The 22,203-nt window shown below is 56.5% G+C and overlaps 1 protein-coding gene across 2 annotated transcripts in view; it reads left to right on the plus strand.

The window, feature by feature from the left end:
* The window catches only part of CRHR1 (corticotropin releasing hormone receptor 1), a 42,088-nt gene that overhangs the window by 12,684 nt on the left and 7,201 nt on the right, over positions 1 to 22,203 (plus strand). The window contains exons 2-4 of one of the 2 annotated variants that reach the window (XM_045525901.1): positions 4,823 to 4,910; positions 13,411 to 13,530; positions 17,938 to 18,023. In XM_045525901.1, the coding sequence (XP_045381857.1) occupies positions 4,823 to 4,910; positions 13,411 to 13,530; positions 17,938 to 18,023 (294 nt within the window). Of the gene's footprint in view, positions 1 to 4,822; positions 4,911 to 13,410; positions 13,531 to 17,937; positions 18,024 to 22,203 lie in introns of those variants that run through there. The other variant, XM_045525902.1, reaches the window with a different exon arrangement.

The raw sequence follows: 22,203 nt of genomic DNA on the forward strand, positions 1-22,203 counted from the left end.
GTCGCACAGTCAGCGGCAGGACTGGGCTGGGAACCCAGGAGAAGGGCGAGGAATCTTGCTGCAGGATCACCCTGGAACTGCCGGCCGTGAGAGCAGAGGGAGGCAGGGCCCCTCCTCCTTGCCCCTCGGGAACTTTTAGGAACAAGGCCCCAGTTGCCACCCCTGCCTCCCCACCCCGCCGTGGCCCTTCAGGACCCCCCCCCACCCAAAAGGGTTAATTTCCAAATTATTCCATCAAAGGAAATTGCACCTTTGTGCCTTTAAGACCAAACTGAGCTTCAGCAATGTGGTTATTTATGGTCTCTAATAAGCATGTTCCGGATGTGATTAACCTTTATGCCAGAGTCACAATGGGAATTGGGATGGCAGCTTCGATTCCAGCCTTCCTCTGTGCTGGCCGGGGCGTGGGGTGTGGGCAGCCCCCAGAGCCCAGCCAACACCCCGCCCTCACCTGGGCCTGGCAGGGCCCTCTCCTCCATCTTCCATCTACTTGAAAGGCAGACACAGATCACCTGCTTACCGGCTCCCGGCTCCCACTCTGCTGCTAAAAACAGTTCTGTGACCTTGGGCACCTCAACTACCCCAGCGCTGATGTGGAGAGCGTGAGACCTGCCCTGTCTGCTTCTCCTTCCGTGTCAGGGACCCACGGGATCCTGGGACAGTCCTTGCATGTGCAGTAACCGAGCCGCAGCACCCCCTTGGCCTCAGACTTAACCTTCAAGGTTTGGCTCTTTGGCCAGCGGAGAGATCTGTAGGTGAGCTGCAAGTTTTATTTAGGGCCTCGGGGCTGCCGGGCGGCGTGCGGAAGCCAGGCGTCAGCTGGCGAGGGGGCCTCGTGCTCTGCCAGCTTCGGAGTCTCAGCACCAGTTAGGTTTTCTCCGCTAGCTGGAAAATGTAAACCTCACGAAGTCCCAAAAACTTGGTGTGTCAGACAGTTCTGGAAGGAGAGCCGGCGGCTGGGGCTGAGGGTGGAGGGCAGGAGTAATTGCAGGGTCTCCACACTGCCTGCCTCTCCGATTAAGGATTTTCAGTTTTAAGAGGAAACAAACAACTTCCTTGAAATATTGGGGCCTGTTCCTGCCAGCGTAGTCATTGCCTGTCGGTGGGGACAGAAAACCGTAGTGGACGTTGAGGAGGAGATCAGCAGATGATGGCAGGAAACATGCAGGAAAACTGGGCTTTCACGGAAGTGTGACTCAGGAAGGAGCCAGAAGCCCTTGCAAACCTTCCGCAGAGCAAGAGGTGGGGCGGGCACAGATTCTGCTACCGAGCCGACCTTTCCTGAGAGGAAAGGTTTGTCTGGGAATTTTAAGAAGCATTTTCTTTGCATAATGCAACACCGGTCCTCTGTTGGTAGAAAATGGCTTTGTGAGCCATCACATTCAAGAAAGAGATGTAAGTGTCAGGGTTATAGACAGCCAAGGACAGACTAGCCCTTTGCCCGCGGCATTTGGTTTGGTTTTATGATGAATCTAGATTTGCTCTGCTCTGCTGTGAATCCCAGGACATTAGGATGCGAGAATAATAACTTCTGGCCTGTATATTTACCATCTAATTAGAGCCTTGGATCATAAGTGCTTTGTACGGAGGTGGTTTCCGAGCACTCGGGGCTAGTCCCAGGGCCCCGTTTGTGGGCCGCGTGAGCACAGGCGCCAGCGTGTGCACAGAGTGCGCCGGGGACAAGGGGCACATTGAAGGGGTGACTGAGCTGCTTTGCTTTGGAGGGTTGGGCAGGTGCCGCCAAGGGGAGGGGCCCTGGAACTGGTGTTTGAGGACAGCAGAGTTCACCAAGAACGGGGCAGGCAGGGGGCAGAAAACCGCAGGGGCAGAAGTGTGCAGACACAGGCGTGATGTGCCTTCCAGGGGATCCGAAAGACCCAAGCACGGCTTAGGGACTAGATGGAGAACAGTGGGATGTCAGGCGGGTGCGGCTGGTATTTTCACACAGGATGTTTCCAGTTTCTTTAATTTGCTTGCGCCTCTGGGAGTTGGGTGTGTGTGGGTGTGTGTGTGTTGGGAGGTGGCATGGGAAGGAGTGGGACGACAAGCAGGGGGCAGGGATTCCTAGTGCCCTTCTAGAAGGGGCCTCTGGCCACGGCAGCTGCGCTGTCCCTCTCTGAGGACAGGGCAGAGCCCGGGTCCCTGCTGGCTGTGCCAGAGAGCAGAGCAGCTTTGTCATGAAGACACTTTGCTTTCTGCTTAGCTAGCGAGAGTCATGGCTGGCCTGGTGGCTTCCTCCTCTCTCTACTTCTGCGTTTTCATTCGGAAAATGAGGTAAAGATATTTCTTTATCTCTCTGGAGACTGTGAAGTTTAATTACTGATTAATAAAGTGTTGGAAGTTGCTTGGGGCCAGAGCGATGGATGAGTTTGTTATAATCACTCCCGAGTCCAGGAGCGAGTTAGCCAACCCCAGCGCGTTTCGCTGAGAGTCCCGTGTCCCGAGCACAGGATGGGGGTGCAGGGTTTGGGGTGTCTTTGGAATCTGGGGCTTGGTCCAGTAACAGCAGAGAGACCCTTGTGCCAGCCAGGGAATGGAATAAACACCATCACTAAGGACCCGGGCGGGCACTGAAGGGACGATGCTGTGAGTCATGGGGTTGAGGGGGGCTTCCCCCCCCTGCAGGAAGTGGGGGTGGGGCCAGGCTCTGCCCAGAAGTGGGGACTCCACTACCCCTGGGAAAGTGGTGGGGGAGGGAGCAGAGCTTGCTTTCAGCATTGGGACAGGAGAGGGAGGGAGTGGGTACCGGCCAAGGGGGTGGCTCGGTGGGGGTGGGGTGGGATGGGAGGACGTCCTTGGCAGGTGAGCAGGGAAAGCTGGCCTCTGGAAAAGGGCAGGTTAGTTTGCTTCTAAGGGGTGGAGTCCAGCTTGGGAAGAGCAGGCCCTGACTAGGGAGAGGCCAGTGAGGCCTCCCCTCAAGCGCCCGTTTAAGGAGGTACCAAAACCTCAGCAATCATGATAAATAATATTTAAATATTATTACTGGCCAGGCACAGTGGCTCATGCCTGTAATCCCAGAACTTTGGGAGGCTGAGATGGAAGGATCGCTTGAGGCCAGGAGTTCAAGACCAGCCTGGGCAACATAGTGAGACCCCATCTCTAAAAAAAATTTCTTTAAAATAGTACCTATCTTGACTACTAAGATTTTTGACGCCCCCTTAACCTTTGCACTCACCCTACAGAATCCCAGCGCTGTACAGGAGGGCTACTTGGGCTGGACATCACCCTGGTTCTAGCCTTGACTCCAAACTAGCCACTTGCTCACTGAGGGACTTGGATGAGCCCTGCCTCTCTCGTGGTTCCATTTTCCTGCTGTGCAATCCTAAAACAGAGCTAAGAGTCCATGTCTGAAGTTCTGCAGTGAATTTTGCAGACAGTATGGGAACAAGGGGGAGCTGAGGCCCCCAGCTGGGGGGTCCAGGAGAGGGCCAGAGGGAGGGGACCCCAGGAAGAAAGAGCAGAGGAGCGGGGCAGTGATGAGGAGAGCAGCCTCCCTGCGGCTCCCTGCCTGGGAGCTCTGCTGGCCACCGCGTACCCGGGTCCCCACGTTGGCGGAGGGAGGTTACAATGCTCCCCTCTCCCCCATCCTCACCATGCTTCTTAACCCCTTACCAGTCACATCCCAGGGGAGACTGCCTCCCCTCCAACCCATGACTAAATAAAAACTGCAGAGTTCAAATCAGCCAACATGTCCTTATTGAGTGCCTATTGTATACCAGAAGTTCGATGTCATTCATTAATTTATTCAGCAAATTTGAGCACAGTGAACGAAACAAAATCCCAACTCTCGTGGCGCATGCTGTGGTATTTAGAGGACTTCTACATACCCGGTGTCATGCAAGCCTGGGAGAGAGGATGATTAAACCTGTTTTCACAGGTGAGGACACTGAGGCACAGAGAAGTCAAGTAACTTGCCCAGGGCAACACAGTGAAACTTGGGGCTGGACACCAGGTCTCTGTCTTCTGACTCTAAATCCATAGGGAGAGTGGTAACATCAAGGAAGGGGACACAGTGATTGTGTGGGGGGTGTCAGTTGAAGAAGGGGCAGGCCTCCAGGCATGGACCCATGCCATCTCCTCCCAACTGGGCTGAAATTCTGGAGTCAGAGTGACGCAGAGCCCTCAGGGAGGTTAAAGGGCAAAGGTTCTCCTTGGAATAGGGCAGCTGTTTTTCTAGACACATTTGTCCCTTATCTCTCTGTGCCTCAGTTTCCTCATCTGCAAGTAGGCACCTCCATGCCAGCCGCAGGGAGAATTAAGTGCCATTGCAGATGTAAAAGGGCTTGATAAACAGCGAGGCACAATTTGTAGTGATTGGTAATTAGTCAGGCGGGCACAAGGGCCCAGGAAGCAGTGCACTAACAAGAGGCCAGATCTAGAGGAAGGGGGCCGGGAGAGGCAGGTGCTCTAATGAGGGTCTGTGAGCTGCTAGTGTTCGGCGGGCTGGTGGGAGGGTGAGGGTGTGTGTGTGTGTGTGTGTGTGTGTGTGTGTGTGTGTGTGTGTGTGTGTGTGTGTGTGTTGGGCATGATTGGGCCGTGCTTAGGATCCCATGGGGTTGGAGGTGGCTTCCTCCTGCAGTACCCCATCCTCCGGGGATAAAATTCAGCTCGGGCTCCTTCTCCTATTGGCGTCCCTTCCAGGCCCCTCCATAAGCGAAGCAACTCCAGACCTTCCAGGCAGAGAGCACCCACAGGGAGGAGGGAGGAGATCGGAGGCAAGAGACTGGATATGTGACAGGGACGGGAGGGCAGGCAGGAAGCTGCAGTCCAGACTGCTCATGGCGCCAGCCTAACCACGTCCTTCACCTCCCTGTGCCCACAGGCCCTTCTCCTCCTGGGGCTGAACCCCGTGTCTGCCTCCCTCCAGGACCAGCACTGCGAGAGCCTGTCTCTGGCCAGCAACATCTCAGGTGAGTCCCCCCGACCCCCTCCATCAAGATTCCAGGTCCCCACAGTGTCCCCTGCCCCAGGTCTCCCAGGCTCTGCACACAGACCATGCCTTCCAGTACAAGCAGCAGGGAGATGTGCTCTCCAGGGCTCTGAGCGATTCTTCATGTCTCCATGGGTGCTGTGTTGAGAAGGATCCTGAAGTTGGGTGTAAGTTTGGTGGGAAAGAAAGCTGCGATTGGGTAACAGCATCTGCTGTGGGCACAGGAGGCGTCTGCAGCATGTATGCCAAGTGGCTATCTTCCCTGCTTTAGGGTGGGCACCAGGGGATGGCATCTCAGTCCTCGCTGCTGGGCTGTGACTCAGGGAGGCGTGAGGTGAGGAAGAAAGGCCGTGGCTTTCTGCTGCTAAAAGTACCCGGAGTGGAACACGGCCTGGTGCTTACCGTGTGCCAGGCACTGTTCCAGGATATGAGATAAGTTAACTCAATTTTCACAACGTCCTTCGGAGGTAGCTGCTGTTACACTCCTTTTACACACAAGGAAACTGAGGCACAGAGAAGAACTAGTAAGTGCTGGAGCCGTGAGTGGGGCACAGGCATCCCGGCTTCTGGATGTGGCCTCCCACACCGTGCCTTATGCCTCCCGGATAGAAAAGACTGTGGAACCGCAAACATTACTAATACCTGTGTAACCTCACCACGCACAAAGTGCTTTTGTATAATCGTCTTATTTCGTCCTCACAGGAGTTTAAACCTGACATTTGCACACATGAGGAAACTGAGCCACGGTTACATAACTCCCCCAGACCACACAGCCAGTACGTGGCAGTGGCTCGGACCCAAATCTAGATCTCTGGGCTCCCAGGGCCATGCGTTTGCTAACTTTTGGTGTGGTCCTGGGGATGGCTGCTGCCACGCAAAACCGGAGAGGGCCCCACACCTGAGGGTCTGTGGGAGGCTCGTTGTCCTTTGGGAATTTGTCTTCCTCTTCAAGTCTCTCCTTAAGTCACGCCAGCTCATTAACTGAGCACCTACTATGCAGCAGGCCCCATGCAAGGCACACGGGGAGCAAGGTGGGGGCCCCCGGTCTGGTCCAGGAGTCAAGTCCGCACATGCATGTGCTATGAGGCAGAGTGCAAGACGTGCGCTCGTTAGCAGTGAGGCGCAGACATTCATTCCTGAAGCTGGGCCTGCAGGGGCAGGAGGCCCCCACAACTCAGAGCAGCTGCTACCTGGCCAGCTGTTCCTCCACTAGGGAGGCCTGGGGGTAGAGGAACGAGCACAGGACTTGGAGAAGGCAGACTGGGTTCCTGTGCTGGCTCATAGCAGGTGTTCAGTCGTGTCCTGGCAGCCATAGGGATGCCCTTAACCCCCTTGAACCTCCCTTTGCCTGACTATAAAGCTGGGGGCAGGGGGGATACCTGCCTCAAGGATCCATTACGAGATTAAATGCACTATGTTTTATGGCATTTCACAAACCAGCGTGCCATGCTACTGCTGGTTATTATCACTGTTGGTGACATCTGCAGGCATTTAAAAAGCTTACATATAGCTGGAATGAATAGAAGGTACTTGCCATGAATTGCTCACTACAATGGAGGTGGCAGGGGTGCAAATCCAGGAAGGCTTCTTGAAGGAGGAGGTTTCAAGGAGAATCTTAAGAGAGACTCTGAGTGTGAACTGGCAGAGAAGAGCCAGTGCTCTGAGCCAAAGCAAGAGTTGACCAAGGACCAGTAGCTGGGTTTGGTGGCAGGCCCAGAGAGGGGCGAGGAGGGAGAGAAGTGGTAAGCCTGGGGAAGTACTGGGAGCCCAGAGCATCTGGCTGCAAAGTTGGTTAAGCTGGGCCGTGGGGAACAGGGAAGTAGGTTCTTGAGTAAGGGTCTGGAGTTCTGGGGGAGAGAGATGGGGAGGGAGGAGACCTGCTCAGAGGCTGAGCTTGGCAGGAAAGGCCCTGCCCCAGCCCCCACCCCCATGCCCTGGGGCTGGTCAGGCTCCATCAGCTTGCTGGTGCTCAGGAGGAATGACATCCCTGGGCCCATGCAGTTGTCACCTGTCCGTGGAGGCAGCAGTCAGTGATGAATGGTGTTCATTCCCCAGTGATTTGTGCTTCATGCCCCCACCCCAGCCTGGCCCAGCCTGCCTGGCTCGTGGCACACGATCCATCACCCTCCACAACAGCTTCTGATAATGGGCCATTTGTCTTCCAACTCTGAGACCTTCCCAGACCGATGGCACTGGTAGAGACAGATGGTGAGGGTGGAGCAGAGGGGCCAGGACAGATGGATGGGCGTCTGGCCGGGGCGGCTGGCACTGAGCCGGAGCCTTTGGGGGGCCTTTCATGTACGTGCCTCATACCAGGAGCAGGGAGAAGGTGGGTCCCCACGGCTGAGGCCCCATCATGTGGCAGATCACAGCATGAGCAAGACAATGCCAGGAATTAATAGAATTATTAACTAATAACATCATAGATAAATGGAATCAGAATTGACAAGGACCTGGGGTCATCAGTCCCCATCTCCCGTAGTCAGGTAGTGAATGACAATAACTAAGACTAGCTGGGATTTATTTAGTGCCGACTGTGTGTGGGACACCATTCTAAGTGCTTTCATCTCAATCATCAGAACAGTATAGTCAGGAAGTGTTTTTGTCCCCATTTTACAGAAGAGGAAACTGAGGCTCAGAGGTTAAGTAGCTTGTCCAAGCACCCACAGTTACTAAGCCATGGCCCCAAGATTTAAACCAAGTGGGCCTGACTCCAGACTTTACCCCCAGAACCACGTTACGTGGCCACCCACAGAGCCATGGTGCCCAGGGCACAGCAGTCAGTCATCTAGGGGTGCAGTGTTACCCCTGCAGTTTCCCATCCCCATGTTGGGTTTGCACATGGCCCCAAATTTTCATCGGCACCTTCTACGTGCCTGGCACTGTACTAGTGCTGGGAATGCAAAAACAGCCCACAGGACAGGAGGCTCCCGTCCCCTTGTCCTGGTAGATCACGCACCCGACAAAGGCATCTTTCTTCTCTGCCTGGCCAAAGAGGGGGCAGCTCGACCACAACGTGGTGGAGCAAAGACCAGGACTCTCTGCCTGCCCTCTGCCACCCTCTCCATGCCAGGCGACGCAGGCAGGGGCCCTGCCCATCCATCTCAGCAACACATGCGTCTGGATGGGCAGGAATGTGTGTTTCAGAGGCTGTCCTTGGGCCACCTGCTGCTCCCCTCTGGGCAGCCTTGGCTGAGTCCCTCTCCTGGGTTTAAACCAAATGGGGGGATGGGCTTCCCAGCCACAGGGCTGTTGCCAAGTGCCCGCCTACCTCGTGCTTCATTCAGAAGCCCCTGACGGGAGGCCCAGCGTAACCGGGATGGAGCCAGGTGCCAGTTTCCCTCTGAAGTGATCTGCCGTGGAAGGATCTGCTGAGCACATTTGGACCCTGAGCCTGGTGGAACAGGAACTGTATAACCTACTTGGGGGAAGAAACCAGTTTCCAATTGTGCACAAGCATTAAATAGGCCACCTTCAAAGGGTTCTTGTCTGTTCATTAAAGCAGGCCCCCCGGACCCTGACTCGGCAGGTGGGAGCTCTCACACTGCTCTCCTCTCTGCTCTTCCCTCCATTTGCAGTGATTTGGGGCAGTCTGACCACAGCGATCCCATGAGCAACCAGAGTATGGGCCCCATGCATTTGCTCTGTGCAGGGGTGGGGAAGGAGAGAGACAGAGGACCGGTTTTATGCATACCTTTAGCCCGTTTGACTCCCCCCAGCCCAGCCCCCACATGAAGGCCCATGGTGACCAGGGTGCCCCAACCCCCAACCAGGCAGGACCCTAAAGGGATCTAGCTGCCCTAAGAGGGGTTGAGCCACCAAATGATAGGAATGTCAGCACCTCAGACACACCAAGCACACACGTGCCTCACGGCCTTTGTACTTGCTGTTCCCTCTGCCTAGAACACTCTTTTCCTGGGTGTGCACATGGCTCCCTCATTCCTTTAGGTCTCTGCTTAAATTTTAGTACTTTAGAGACCACCAAATTAAAATAGCACCCTGTCAGTCTTTGTCTCCTTGCACCGCTTGGTTTTTCTCCATAGTATTTCTCAGTGGTTAACAGATGTGTGTAGGGGCTGGGGGAGGGTTGCAGTCTCCCCATTAACATAAGCACTATGAGGGCAGGACATTTATTTTGTTCATTACTGTATCCCCAGCCCCTAGAACATTTCTTAGGTCATAAATACAGTGGTCCCTTGAGATCCATGGGTGATGGGTTCCAGGGCTCCCCTGGATACCAAAATCCTCAGATGCTCAAGTCCCTCATGTAAAATGGCATATTATTTTGCGTACAACCTACACATATCCTCCTATATACTTTAAATCATCTCACATGACTTATGACACCTAATAAAATGTAAATGCTATGTAAATAGTTGTTAAACTGTATTGTCTAGGGAATAACGACAAGAAAAAAATAGCCTGCATATGTTCAGTACAGACACTTTCCTCACTCCACATATTTTCTATCCGCGGGTGGTTGAATCCACAGATGCAGAATCCAGGGATAGGAGGGTCTCGCACTTGTTAAATAAAGAGCAGTCATTAACCCTCCGCACCGATACCTTCACTGACCGGGAGGGGCGCTGCGGGAGGCGCCGGCTCCTAACAGCAGCCCAGCCTGGGCGCTGCTGGGGCTAAACTGGCTTGGCTGTTTGCAAGGCTGCCTTACTTTGGCCCAAACTGTTCCCCATCCCAGAATTATGATATCAGGGTGGGAAAATACCACCCCCCGCCCCCAGCCCCCAGCCAGGAGAGCAGAAGAGGTTGAGCGTTTGTGGCAGTGGGACCTGGAGGGGACTTTAGCCCAAGAATCAGAGTCCTCCAGCCCTGACCTTGAGGTCCTTCTAGCCACCAGGCTGAGTGACACAGAGACTGGCTTCCTGCCTTCTCCTCCTCCCAGCTAGGACATCAATACCCGCCCTGTCCCCAGCACCTTGGAAATGATCTTTCTCTGTACCTCTTTGGACTCTCCGTCTGCCTCTCCCTATTCTACCCTAGTGTCTTGACTCTATTTCATCTTTCTCTCCTGTCTCTCTCCTTGCCATGTTGCCCACCCTCCACCCCCGCCTTTTCTCCTCCTCAGAGAGTAGTGGGGTGGGTTGAATGAGCCGCACAAACTTTTTAACGCAAAGCGCCCCTCACGGAGCAGTGTTCAAGTGTTGGTCCCCCCCTTCCCCAAGTCCTGCACACCCTTAGAAGTTCCCCTTCCCGGGCCCTGGGACCCCTGCTCTCCTCCTTCCCCGCAGGGCGGGGAGCCGAAGTCCTGCGTGGGAGCGGCGGACACCCCAGGCAGGGCGCGTTGCGGGGAGGCGCCGAGGCGCGAGGCAGTCCCAGGCAGGGAAGTCCAATGGGCAGCGCCCACTTGCCTGAGACCCTGTCCTGCTGCCTCCTCCCTGCCCTCGACCTCTGGGTCCCCCCCTTCTTCCTCACCCTGCCTTCTCTCCTCTCTTCTCTCCCTGCCTCTCCCTCCTCCGCCTGCTCCCTAGGACTGCATGGCCAACCCCGCATGGCCAACCCCGCCAGTGCACGTTTAGCGGCACTTCTGCGGCTGAGCCCGGCCGCCGCTCCGGATTGGCCGTTGCTCCTCTGGCCACGCCCCGTCTGGCTCCACCCCTTCCCTGGACCCCGCCCCCATCCCCGCGTGCTTGGCCTTTTGCTCTGGGGGCAGGAGGGTCTTTGTCTCGGGCTTTTTCCCTTTGGCTTCTCTTCTCCGTTCTTGCAGCCTCTCCCTTTCTTCGTGTCTCACACAGACTTTCATTCCCTCCAGATTTCTGGGCTCTTAACGCAGAGATTGCGTCCACTGCTGTGTTCCCGGCGCCCCCTCCACGCAGCCCTCTGTGAGCTGCAGGGGGCGGGGAGGAGAGAGGGGAGAGGCGCCGCGATGCGGAGGGACCCTGGGCACAGGGTGGGTGCAATCAAATGCTGGGGGCAGCTGCCCAGATTGGGGCCAGCTGTGGTGCGGCGAGAGGAGCCCTAAAAGACCAGCGTTCAAAATCCACTTCTGCCTCTTAGTGTCTCTGGATACTTAGTATCTTGGAATAAGCCATCTGGCTGCTTGGGCCTCAGTTTCCTTATCTGTAAAACAGGGAGAATTAGCATTGTGGGTGCTGTGGAATCGGTACCACAGACTACGGGCACGTGGCCTTCCGCCCTGCCCTCTGTTCTTTGGGGAACGGGAGCTGGGAAGCTGTCCAGGGAAGGGAGGAAGGAGGGCAGAGGCCTCAGTGACTGAGAAGGTGTGTTGGGCACCGGTCCGGACACTGCCACATGGGACATCCCATTTCATCCTCCCAGCCTCGCTCAGTAGGTACCGTGAGCGAATGAGTGAGTGAATGAACACGCAACGCACTGAGGAAGGTACGGCAGTGTCATTATATGAGGTGGCATGTACCAAGCACCTGGCATGTGCCTGGCACGATCAGCCCTTCATAAAGGCTGCCCCTTTCCTGCTGCCTTCTGGCCTGTCCCCACTCCTAGGTGACACACAATGTGGTGTAACAGAAAGAGCACTCGAGTTAGAGTCCAAAACACCTGCCTGTGAGTCTTGGTTCTTTCACTCATTGACTCACGACCTTGGGAAAGTCACTTAACTTCCCTGGGCGTCAATTTCCTCGCTCGTAAAAAGGAGATAGTGGCATTGTAGGGTGCATGAAGAGCAAATGAAATAGATGAAGAAGGGCTTTGAAACAACAGAGCATGGTTCATAACATTACCCTCCCCTCCTTGCGGCCACGTGCTCCGCCGGGCTCAGCGCTGTCAGCACAGTCCAGGACGGGTTCAGATCCCAACCTGGCAGGCCCTTGCACGGATGGCCCTGCTTTGTCACTCTGCTGCCTCCACCACTGCTCTGTGATGACATTCACGGAGGCTCCACTGTGGCACAGCACCCGGGCTTGGCCCACTCTAGCCGCCTGGCCTGCTGTCACCTCCTGTCCATTAAGCCCCAATCCAGATTTCTTTCTCTTTCAATTAAGCCACTTGGCCTTAAGGCCTCTGCCCCCTGAGCCCTGATTTGCACAAACACCCTATGAATAGCTTTGATTAGAAAGAAAAAACAGCATTTGGTACGAGTGCTGCTCGGCACTGCCCTGAGTCCAGCAGGGAACGAAAGCCAATTTGACCAGGGCTGTTTCCTGAGAGACCGGGGACAGGCTAATGTGGGGAGGAGATGGCAGGCAGGCCTCAGCCAGGCCTGACGAGGCTGCCCCCATGCCTCCTGGCTCACGGCTCTCCCCATCTCGTGTGTGCATTCTTTTGCCAATTCCGCATTATTAACCTGGGGACACTGGGTCTCAACAGGACTCGTGTGCCAGCCTCATGCCGAGAGGAGCATCAAAAGGCAGAGAAAGAAGGGGCAGCCTCAAGAGGGGTGGCAGGACTGTGCCAGAGGTGCTCGGCCCCAACCCCGCCCCTACCCTCCTGAAGTGTCACTGGGGCCTCAACACTGTCCCAAAACATACACACGCACACACTCTACTCCAAAAAGCAAATATTTGGAAGGGGCCTTTGACATCCTCTTTCTAGTTCAGCTTGTTTATATCTCTTTTGAATCACAGACTCCTTTGAGAATCTAATGAAACCCATGGGCCCTTTTCTCCATTAATACGCATATATATAACAAAATTTTTATTATATTCAGGGTGTCTGTGAGCCCTTGAAGCTTCCAGTAGACTGAGATTAAGAATTCCTGATCTAATTCAACTATGTTATTTTATTATAGATGAAGACACTAAGGCCCAGAGAGGGCAAGTGACTTGCCTGTGGTCACTCAGCAAATTAGTAGCAGAGCCCAGTCGGAATCCATGGGCCCAGACTCACAGTTCAGTGCCCTTTCCACTCCCCCAGATGGTGTCTCCCTCCCTTTTCCCGCCTGCATAGTGCCCTTGGTGAATCCCATTTCAGGGTCCAGCACAAACGCAAGACAGTGTTTGCGCAGCAAATGTGGTTGGGCCTCCTGGAAGAAGGAGCAGCTTCACTCAGCTGGTTCTTCCCTGCAGGGCTGGGGTGTATGTGGTTTGGTTCCAGAGACATGTGAGGGGGCTGGATCAGTGGTTGGCTGGGCTTGTTCTGGGGTGTTCCTGTGAACTCTCAGAGCTCCAGGCTGTCACCAAGTGAGGGGCTGAGAGACGTGTCCTCAGGCTACAGAGCAGGGAACCTGAAGCCTGCCCAGCCTTCCTCCAAATGCCAGCCACGACCTTAGCTTTTACCACCACCTCCAGTCATCTCTGTTCCTCCCCTGCTCTGGAATCCACACTGGCTCCCTAGTGCCTTAGTAGCAAATTCAGATTTCTCCCCCTGGTGTTTCCCTTGCATAGGATAAGCTCATTTCTGCACTGAGGTCATTGCTCTTGTCCTGTCCCTAGCTGGTGTGTGAGTGTGAGCCAGCGGGGAGGTGGGCAGGACTCTGGAATGTCCTCTGCCTGCCTGGGGCCTGGGGTGGGGATCTTGCTCTGCCTGACCAGCCGTCTCTCCTCCAGGACTGCAGTGCAACGCGTCCGTGGACCTCATTGGCACCTGCTGGCCCCGGAGTCCCGCAGGGCAGCTGGTGGTTCGGCCCTGTCCCGCCTTTTTCTATGGTGTCCGCTACAACACCACAAGTAAGGAAGAAGGTGGCAGAGGGACCATCTGCTGGGAGGTGGGACAGGATGGGGAGAGTGGAGGTGGGGGAAATAATAATAATGATGATGACAACAACGATAATACTAATACCTCTGTGGGTATAGCTGCTTTGCCAAAGGCTAGCTCCGGGCTCCACGTGCTGTGTTGTTAGTGGTGATTATAATGACACTCCTGGGAGACACTATCACCCATTACATAAATAAGGCCTCTGGGGCTCAGAGAGGTTACAGAACTTGCCCAAGGCCACCAGCTGGAATTTGCATCCAGGTCTGTCTGATACTTTCGCCTGTAGGTGACAAAATGCAGGTTCGTCTGTTTGAGGTGCATCATTACCTCGGGGTAGGGCGGGGTCATCTGAACGGCCCCAACTTTGTGGATGAGAACCCTGAGCTCAGAGAGGCTTTGAGACCAGCCCTGGGGGACAAACAGTTTTAAATCCACAGGTGGGGGCTCAACTTGCATCCCAGGTCCATAGGTGGGGTGGGGAGGGGGCAAGGCTGACCCAGGGTCTGTTCGGATACTTGATCCTCACGTAAACACCTCCCTCCCCTGGGGCCCCACCCCCCACTGCCGGGCTTTGCAGCTCCTTGCCACACCACCTGCCACGCTCAGAATTAATTTGCTCTCACCTGTCAGTGACTCGATCCCTGCTTATCAAGAGAGCAACAGCTGCCCTCACCTATCCCTGGGGTTGGGGTCTCCTTTGTGGGCCTTGGGACCTGAGCACCTGAGCTCAGAGCCCCAAGAGGGCACCAGGGGTGACCACAGACACCAGGGGGTTTGCTCCAAGCTCATGTGTGACCTCCAGCACATTTTCCCCGCTCTTACGGCCCTCCAGCCCCTTGTCTGAAGGTGGAGAGGGCTGGATGACATGCTTCTATGACTTCTTCCAGCTCAGAATGCCCAAATTCCTCCTGCCCCTCACCCCCCTACCAGATGGATTAAGAGGATAAGGCTCGGGGCTACGGCCAGGGAAGTGTGGGAGGGCCCGGCAGGGGAGTGGGGGGAGCAGGGCAGGAGGCTGCCACAGCCACATCATGCAGCCTCGTGTGTCTGTGCCACGTCCTGGCCACGGGAGGGACCTGAGAGGGAGTAGAGACACTGGGAGGGGCGTGGGGACCAAGGGGAGGAAAGGAAGAAGGGGAGAGGGACCTCTGGGTCAAGTCAGTCCAAGAGGAGAGTTTGGGGGTGCACAGTCGGCCAGCCTCCAATTTGTGGGGCTCATTTTACAATAAGGAAATTGAGGCACAGAGAGGCTAATCACCTGTCCAAGGTCACAGAGCTTGGAGGCAGGGTCAGAACCCGGGAACCAGAGCCCTCCCACTGCTCCACTCGTGATGGTGTGGCTGAGTCCTTCTGGAGCTCCCAGGAAGGAGGCAGAGTCAGGGCTGGTGCATCAGGGGCTTCTGGAGGAGGCACCAGCACCTGTCAGTTCCACCTGCACAAGGATTGTCACGTCTGATCCTGCCCTCATTCCCCAATGCCACTGCCCCAGTGGAAGGTTCTAGATCTGACCCTGTCACACTCTCCCTTGGAATCGCCCTTCTGTGGCTCCCCATTGCCTCCCTGGTCAAGCCTGGGTTCTTGACCCAGATCCATCTGTAACTGGTTAAGGAGCCCTGAGCACTCGACTCTCTGGGCCTCGGTTTCTCTGCCTGCAGGGTGACAGGGGTTGCCTGAGGTGTCTCTGGGTTCCGTCACCCGACCCTCTATCATCCCAGGAAGGGAGCTGGGGTGAGGGTCCCTGGACGTGAGGACGGCACGTCAGGGCAGGGCCGGGGACGCCCTTTCCCGGTGCCCCCGCCCGGGTGATGCAGACACGCCCAGGCAATCAGCAGCGAGTGGGAACCCTAATCATTAGTCACTAATTAATTCATTCACTGATGAGGTGCCGCCAGGACTTCTAGGCCTGTTCTTTAACGCCCTCCCTCCTGCTGCATCCGATCTTCAAAGAGATGGGAAGCATTTCCAAAAATATCCATTTTCCCGTGATTCTTCGGGAGGACTGCTCAGCTCAGCAATTAAAGACAAGGAGGTCGCATCCTCCCTGGCAACAACTCCCCGCCTGTTGGGCCTGTTTTCTTTTCAGTCACCCCCTCCTGCCCCATCAGAGCCTGCTCCGTCTGGACGACCCAGCCTTGGGAGGGACTCCTGGCTCCCCACCCGCATGTGGGATGCCAAGCGGGGCGTTGGGAGAAGGCGGCTCCTCCCAAAATCTCCACCAGTACCTCCTTTGAGAGGGACAAGTGACATGTTCTGAATCTCATGCAAGGTTACATAAATACAGCTCCAAGACAATAATAATAATAAATAACAGCTAATCCCACATGCCAGGGACAGTCCCAAGTCCTTTGCACGTGTTAAGTAAAAGTACTCAGCCTTTGAGGTAGGAGCCGTTACTAAGATCATTCTAACAGGTAAGGAAGATGAGGGCTTGTGTGATTTGCCCAAGGTCGCACAGCTAGTGGGGGTGGTGCCAGGGTTTGACCCAGGCTGTCTGGGTCTTGGGGTGGCTCTTAGCACCACTCTGTGCTTCTCCTCTTAAGGCAGGAACCGCCCTGCCCCGCCCCCCACCCCTCCCACTGCCCCCCACCGCCCCTCACTGCCCCTTCCTGCCAGGTCTGTTCCCCAAGCCCCTCTCTCTGCAGACAATCCAGAGCAGCCTGTGGTCCCAGGCACCTCCCTCCTTAGACCCCCCTGCAAACCCAGCCGCTGAGCCTCAGCCCTCTGGTAGCTCATCCCTCATTTAGCAATTAGGAGAGAACATGCAGCCTCTTCACAAACTGCCCAAGGGTGCGACGCTGCCTGAGACTCAGGTCCACTGACAGGGAAGCCGGGCAGAGCTTTAAAAATCCATTCAGCCCGATTTCCCCACTGGCAGCCGCAGTGAGAGCAGTGCCTTGGCAGAGGGGCCAGGGAGGGGAGTTGGGGGGCAGAGAGGAGGCCTGGCAGCCTTCCAGCTGGGGGTGGGGGTGGAGGGCAGGCAGCAACTCTCCTCCCTCCTGTCATGGTGCTGCCAGCGGAGTGGCAGCTCCCAGGCTGGATGGTCCAGCCCCTCCCCTTACGAGGGAGGAGAAGGGGCCCAAAGGTCACTCCCACAGCCCAGCAGCGGCAGAGCCCGGCAGGGCCCTGGCCTCTGGCTCCCTTGCAGTATATCACCCCTGCGGGGCTCCAGAACCAGCAGCTGGGACTGTGGCAGCTTCCCCCACCCTCTCTCAGGCCCGAGTCCAGCGGGTGCCTGCAGTGAGAGAGGCTCCAGGGAGACGGCTCAGGGTTCAAGTCCTCTCCAGCCAGTGCTGCCTGGAATCAGAGCCAGAATTAACTCAAGGAAATATGTTTAAAGCCACTGATGCCAGAACAGAGTACGGGGTAGGGTGGGGTGACCTCCGCCAGCAGAGGAGACAAGGTAGAATTTAGAACTCCCTGGGTCTCTTCCCCACTGGGTTTTGCGACCCTGGTGCCCAAGGGGGTAGGCAGGGAGGAGGTGAGAGGGACCCTTTGGGCAGCCCAGAGCCCTAAAGCCAGGTGTCATGTCGGCCCACAGGACCCCCCTCCATCTCTGTGCAAGGTGACAGGTTCTGGGCTGCAGTCCAGGCTGGGGCTGCACAGAACCCCCACCCCCACCCCCTGCCTTCTCCAAGTGCCGAGGGCAGGCCCGCAGCAGTCCTGCCAGCTCTCGGTGATGAGACCCAGCACACTCCTGCGCCTGTCATTTTCTGTCCCAGAGACCTCCGTGGTGGATGTTCCCATCCCATGACCTTCCGACATGAGGCCCACATAGGGAAATGCCACCACGGGGACCTTCCCCAAGACCTGCCCTGCGAGGCCCCCCACGTGAAACTGCCACGTGAGGACTTCCCACTTAAACCTCCACTATGGATGGTCCTGAAACCCTGTCGTTGAGATTTGCCACGTGAGCTGTCACACATACCCTTCTGTCATCAGATCATGCCCAGCCTCGTGAGAGTTGACTCATGAGATCTCACCATTCTTTTTCCTGTCATGCAAGACCCCAAAACGGGAGATTGCTCAGAAGAGCACCCACCGCGTCATCTGCCACCACATAAGGGCTCCCAGGGAAACCAGCCCCGCGAGCTGGGCAAGGCTGTCCACGGGCCAGTCCTGTGGGCCTGATTGTGCCAGCTTGGGTGGGCAGAGCCGGGGCCCACAGGTGGGCATTAGGGGAGCCACTGACCCCCGCCGGGGGACAACAGGCAAAAAGAGGCAGGAGGATAGGGCAGAGAGGAAGCCCCTCTCCCCAGCGTCACTCCACGGCCCCCAGCCAGCAGGCCCCTGTGCTGGCCAGACGGACGGCTAGATGGGCAGACGGACAGACAGACAGATGCCTGCTGCTCTCCCCTCACTGCCTCTCTCTCCTTTTCCAGACAACGGCTACCGGGAGTGCCTGGCCAACGGCAGCTGGGCTGCCCGCGTGAACTACTCTGAGTGCCAGGAGATCCTCAATGTGGAGGTGAGGCTGAGCGGGCTAGGCTGCCCTCGCTGAGGGGGTCCAGGGCCCCCGGCAGAGCTTCATGCCCACTGCGTGGCCGGTCGGTGTCAGGAGCCAGAGGCTGACGCCAGGGGAGCAGGTGCCCCGAGGGAGGGCTGTGCCGCGTCCTTCCTTCTGCTCAGGCTCATCGGGCGGCTGCATGCGCTGGGCATGGGACCGTCCCGGGGGTGCAGAGTCGGACCAGACACAGTCACGGGCTCCCCACCCGTTTCCACCCCGCGCACCTGACGGGCATGTCAGGGTCCAGCCACGGGGGCCGCCTCAGAACCAGGGATGGGGTAGCAGTGCAGTTGGAAAAAGACCTTGGAGATCCTTTTAAAAATGTAAATGTTTTTGAGTAGATATTGCAAAATCCAAAAGGTACAAGTGGGAATACAGTGGCTCCCTCCCACCCCAACTCAAACACTGGATTCCCTCCCCGGGTTGCCAATTTCCTAAGTGCTCTTCCTGAGACATTCTCTGCATATACGAGTAATTATATATATATATATATATATATATATATATATTCTTTTTTGTTTTTACCCAAATGCAGCATATTATTTATACCGTTCTACACCTTGCTTTTTTCATATAATCATCTATCTTGGAGATTGTTTTATATCAGTACATAAAGAGCATCTTCATTCTTTCTTACATTTGCATAATATCACATTGTGCCATAATTTATTTAACTAGTCTTCGGTTATTACAAACAGTGCTGCAATGAATAATCTCTTAAGGGTGACATGTGACAGTGGCATAGATAGATCTGTCTTTCTGGTGTTGCTGCTGCCCTCCATCCCCCCTGTCCCTTCCCCAACACCTCCTGCCACTTTCTCAGTGGGTGCTGAGGAAGGTGAGGGTCAAAGGGCAGATGTCCCAGGCTGTCCGAGGGCCCTGGGCTTCTGGGGTGTGGAAGAGAGTCCCGAGAATCCCATCCCTGAAGATCTGAGTTGGAGGGGACCTGAGACCCTCGCTCCCATCTTGCCTGGGAACCTCACCCAGAGCATGTGCAGATACAGGTCCCAGCACTAACACCTGAGAAAGCAAACTGTCCAGGAAGGACCTGGGAATCTGCATTTATTATAAAAAGTGCCCCAAGGGAACCTTCTGATGAGGCAAAAGTGAGAAACTCTGATCTAGTGCGACCCATTCATCTTACAGATGGGGAGACTGAGGGCCCAGAAATGGGGAGTGACTCATGCAAGGTCATGTGGCCACAGTGAGGCAGAGCCTGGAACCTGGGGCTTTGGAGCCCGGGCTCTGCTGTGCCTGCTGCCAGGAGCCTGGCATGCAGCAACAACTCTCCCCGACCTGTGGCACCCACCCTGGCCCTGAGCTCTTTGGTCAGCCCCTCCCCAGGCTTCCTGGCCTTGCGTGGCTGAGCTCCTGGGGCTCTGCTGTCTCCTTCCAAAAGCTGCAAAGATAGGTCGATGTTCAGCCTGAAAGAGTGATGAGCTGCTTCACGGTGCTGCTCTGGCAGGGCTGGCGCAGGGCCAGGGGCTGCCTGGCATCCCAGATCCCGCGGGCCAGACGGGTGGGTTCACCGAAGGCTGGAGTGGGTTGGCCGGGCTCCTCATGGGCTTGGGGGTTTGGATTTCAGCTTGTACCTGCTGTGCAACCTTGAGCAGGTAACCTAACCTCACTAAGTCCCCTAACATGGCTGAGAGATATTCAGATCCCTGCCTCCTGGTAGATGGGAGGGTGGTGCTGGCCTTTGTCTTGGCCTATGGAGGACATTTCATCTGTCTGCCACCCCTCTGTCTCTCATCTCACCCGTGAGGTCAGGGGAGGTCATATGTGCACCTGGGGGCAGGGGTGTCTGGGTAACATGCGCATCCCCTCCTCACCCACACACCCCCGTCAGGATGCACCCCCCACTCCCCACCCACCTCTGCCTGGCTTTGCCACCGCTTGCTCCCCCCGCCCCTGTGGCCCCTGCTGGCCTGGTGCCTGGCACTCTGGGTAATCAATTAATTTAATTAGTGAAAATGCCATCCCCTTCTCCCAGCCCCCAGCCCCCCAGACCCCTCCCCACTCCCAAGACTCCTCGCCCCATCCTAGAACTGCAAACAGGAAAGTAGCCAATTAATTGAGTGGCAGGTTTCTCAGCTCTGGGCCTGGACTGAGCCCTAATTAAGCACCAGCGCCCTGGGATATTGCAGAGACTGGCTTTGCAGAAGTCTGCCTGTGAAATGGGACTCGAGAGGGCACCCCAAGGCCAGGCACCCCCGAGACCTGCCCACACCACCAGGGGACAGGCCCCCAGGGCACTGCCTGGCCCGGGGGGGATAGAACTGAGCCCCCAGTACCACCCCACACCGGCCCCCACTGCCCATTTCAGTACCCTCCCCCCATCTCCCTCCACTACAATAACCTTCCCCAGGGTCCTGACTCTCCATGACACTCACACTCTGTCCCCGTCCCCCACACCCTGCTAGTAGGAGGAGTCAAGGCCTCTGGCATATCCTGGGAGGACACCTTGGTGGGACATGAAAGGGACCCTGGGTGAGGTTCACTGCTCACAGTGGGGGGAGAAGGGAGCTGTAGTTGGGCCAGGGCTGCTGAAACACTAAGGTGCTTAGGGGTCCTCGGGGCTTCCTGCAAAAGAGACTCTAAGTCAGCGGGTCTGGGGTGGGGCTTCAGATTCCACTTTTCTCAAGGTTTCCACCAGCTCCGAGATGCTGATGTCACCAGCTCAGGGACCGCACTTTGAGGAGCTGGAGCTGGAGTATGGTGGGGGTTAAGGGGGGCAGCTCAGAAAGCCCAGATGGAGAGGAGGCCCACAGAGTGGGGGGAGCAGGGATGGGAGCGAGACCAAGGCCGCGGGACTCGGAAGGGGCCGTGGGGTCCGGGCAGGGAGGTTTCATTGTCGCCCTCCCAGCAAGGCCTTGCGGCAGGTCTGACTCCACTGCCATCTGGGACAACGTGGTATCTTGCAGCGTCTGCTCAGAGCAGCCGGGCACCAACTGCTTAGCAGATTCTGGGCATTGACGGTGCAGCAGAGTAGCCTCTGCTGAGCACCACACCGGGCCACCTTCCTCGGGACACCTGCTTGTCTTAGGTCTCCAACCAGACCGGGACAGAGCGCTGGTCAGGTCCCCAAGGAGCAGCTGTGTCCCAGCTGCTCCTGCAGGTGTCAGTGGCTATCTCTAAGGGTGTAACCGGGCGTCCCTTCGGGTATTGCTGGCTGTTCTCTCCGGGTGTCACCAACTGCTTCTCAGAGAATTGCTGCTTTCTCTTAGGGTCACTGGCCATCTCTCAGGGTGGGCTGATGTCTCTCGGGGTGTTGCTGGCTCTCTAGATAATGCTGGCCACATCTCTGGTTGTTACTGGAAATTCCTCAGTGTCACTGGGTGTCGCAGGATCTATTTGTCTCTCAGGGCATTGGTGGCCACCTCTCAGGTTGTTCCCGGCCATCTCTGGGGTGACACTGCCGTCTCCCCTGCTGTCCTCTCAGGCTGTCTCAGACGGCAGCAGCTCCTGCGCCAGGAGGAGACGGGGCTCGAACCCAGCCCGGGCCAGCAGGCTCAGGGAGTCACACAGAGACTCTGTCCCCCTGGAGTGGTCTGGCCCGGGTCTCCCTGTGAGGCTCTGTGGAGAAACACCCTCCTGAGCCCCCAGGCCCCCCGCGGCAGCCCCCTGAGGCTCCTGAGCCCAGAACGGAGCCAGACCTCCCCAGAGAGGGCTTTGTTTTCAATTCCTGTTTGTCCCCTAAGAAATGTACCATGGGGACAGGGAAAAGAGGGATTTTAAAGCCAGGCAGCCCCCGGTTCCAGTTGCTGGCTATGTGGTGTGGACCAATTATTCTGCCTCTTCAGCCAGAAAAACAGGGATGAAAGGACCCGTCTCAGGGCAGTTGTGAGAAAGAAAGGCAGTGACGTCTGTGAAGCGCCTGGCACGTGCTCAGCACACAGCAGGTGCTTAATAAATGACTCCTCCCACCGCAGCCCAAAGACCCAAGCACAGCCCGACACGGGCGAGGTGGCGGTGGAGGGCTCCCCACACCCCTGCACCCCCCGTCCAGCCCGGGCCCATGAGCCACGCGCACTCCACAGATGTTGTCATTACCCAGGGGGTTCTCAGCATGGATTCGTGGAGAATTTAATAAAGGAAATTAAATACCAGCTCCAGACAGCCTGTGATGTGTGTGTATCTT

Source organism: Lemur catta, chromosome 15 (assembly GCF_020740605.2).
Source record: "Lemur catta isolate mLemCat1 chromosome 15, mLemCat1.pri, whole genome shotgun sequence".
NCBI classification, from domain to species: domain Eukaryota; kingdom Metazoa; phylum Chordata; class Mammalia; order Primates; family Lemuridae; genus Lemur; species Lemur catta.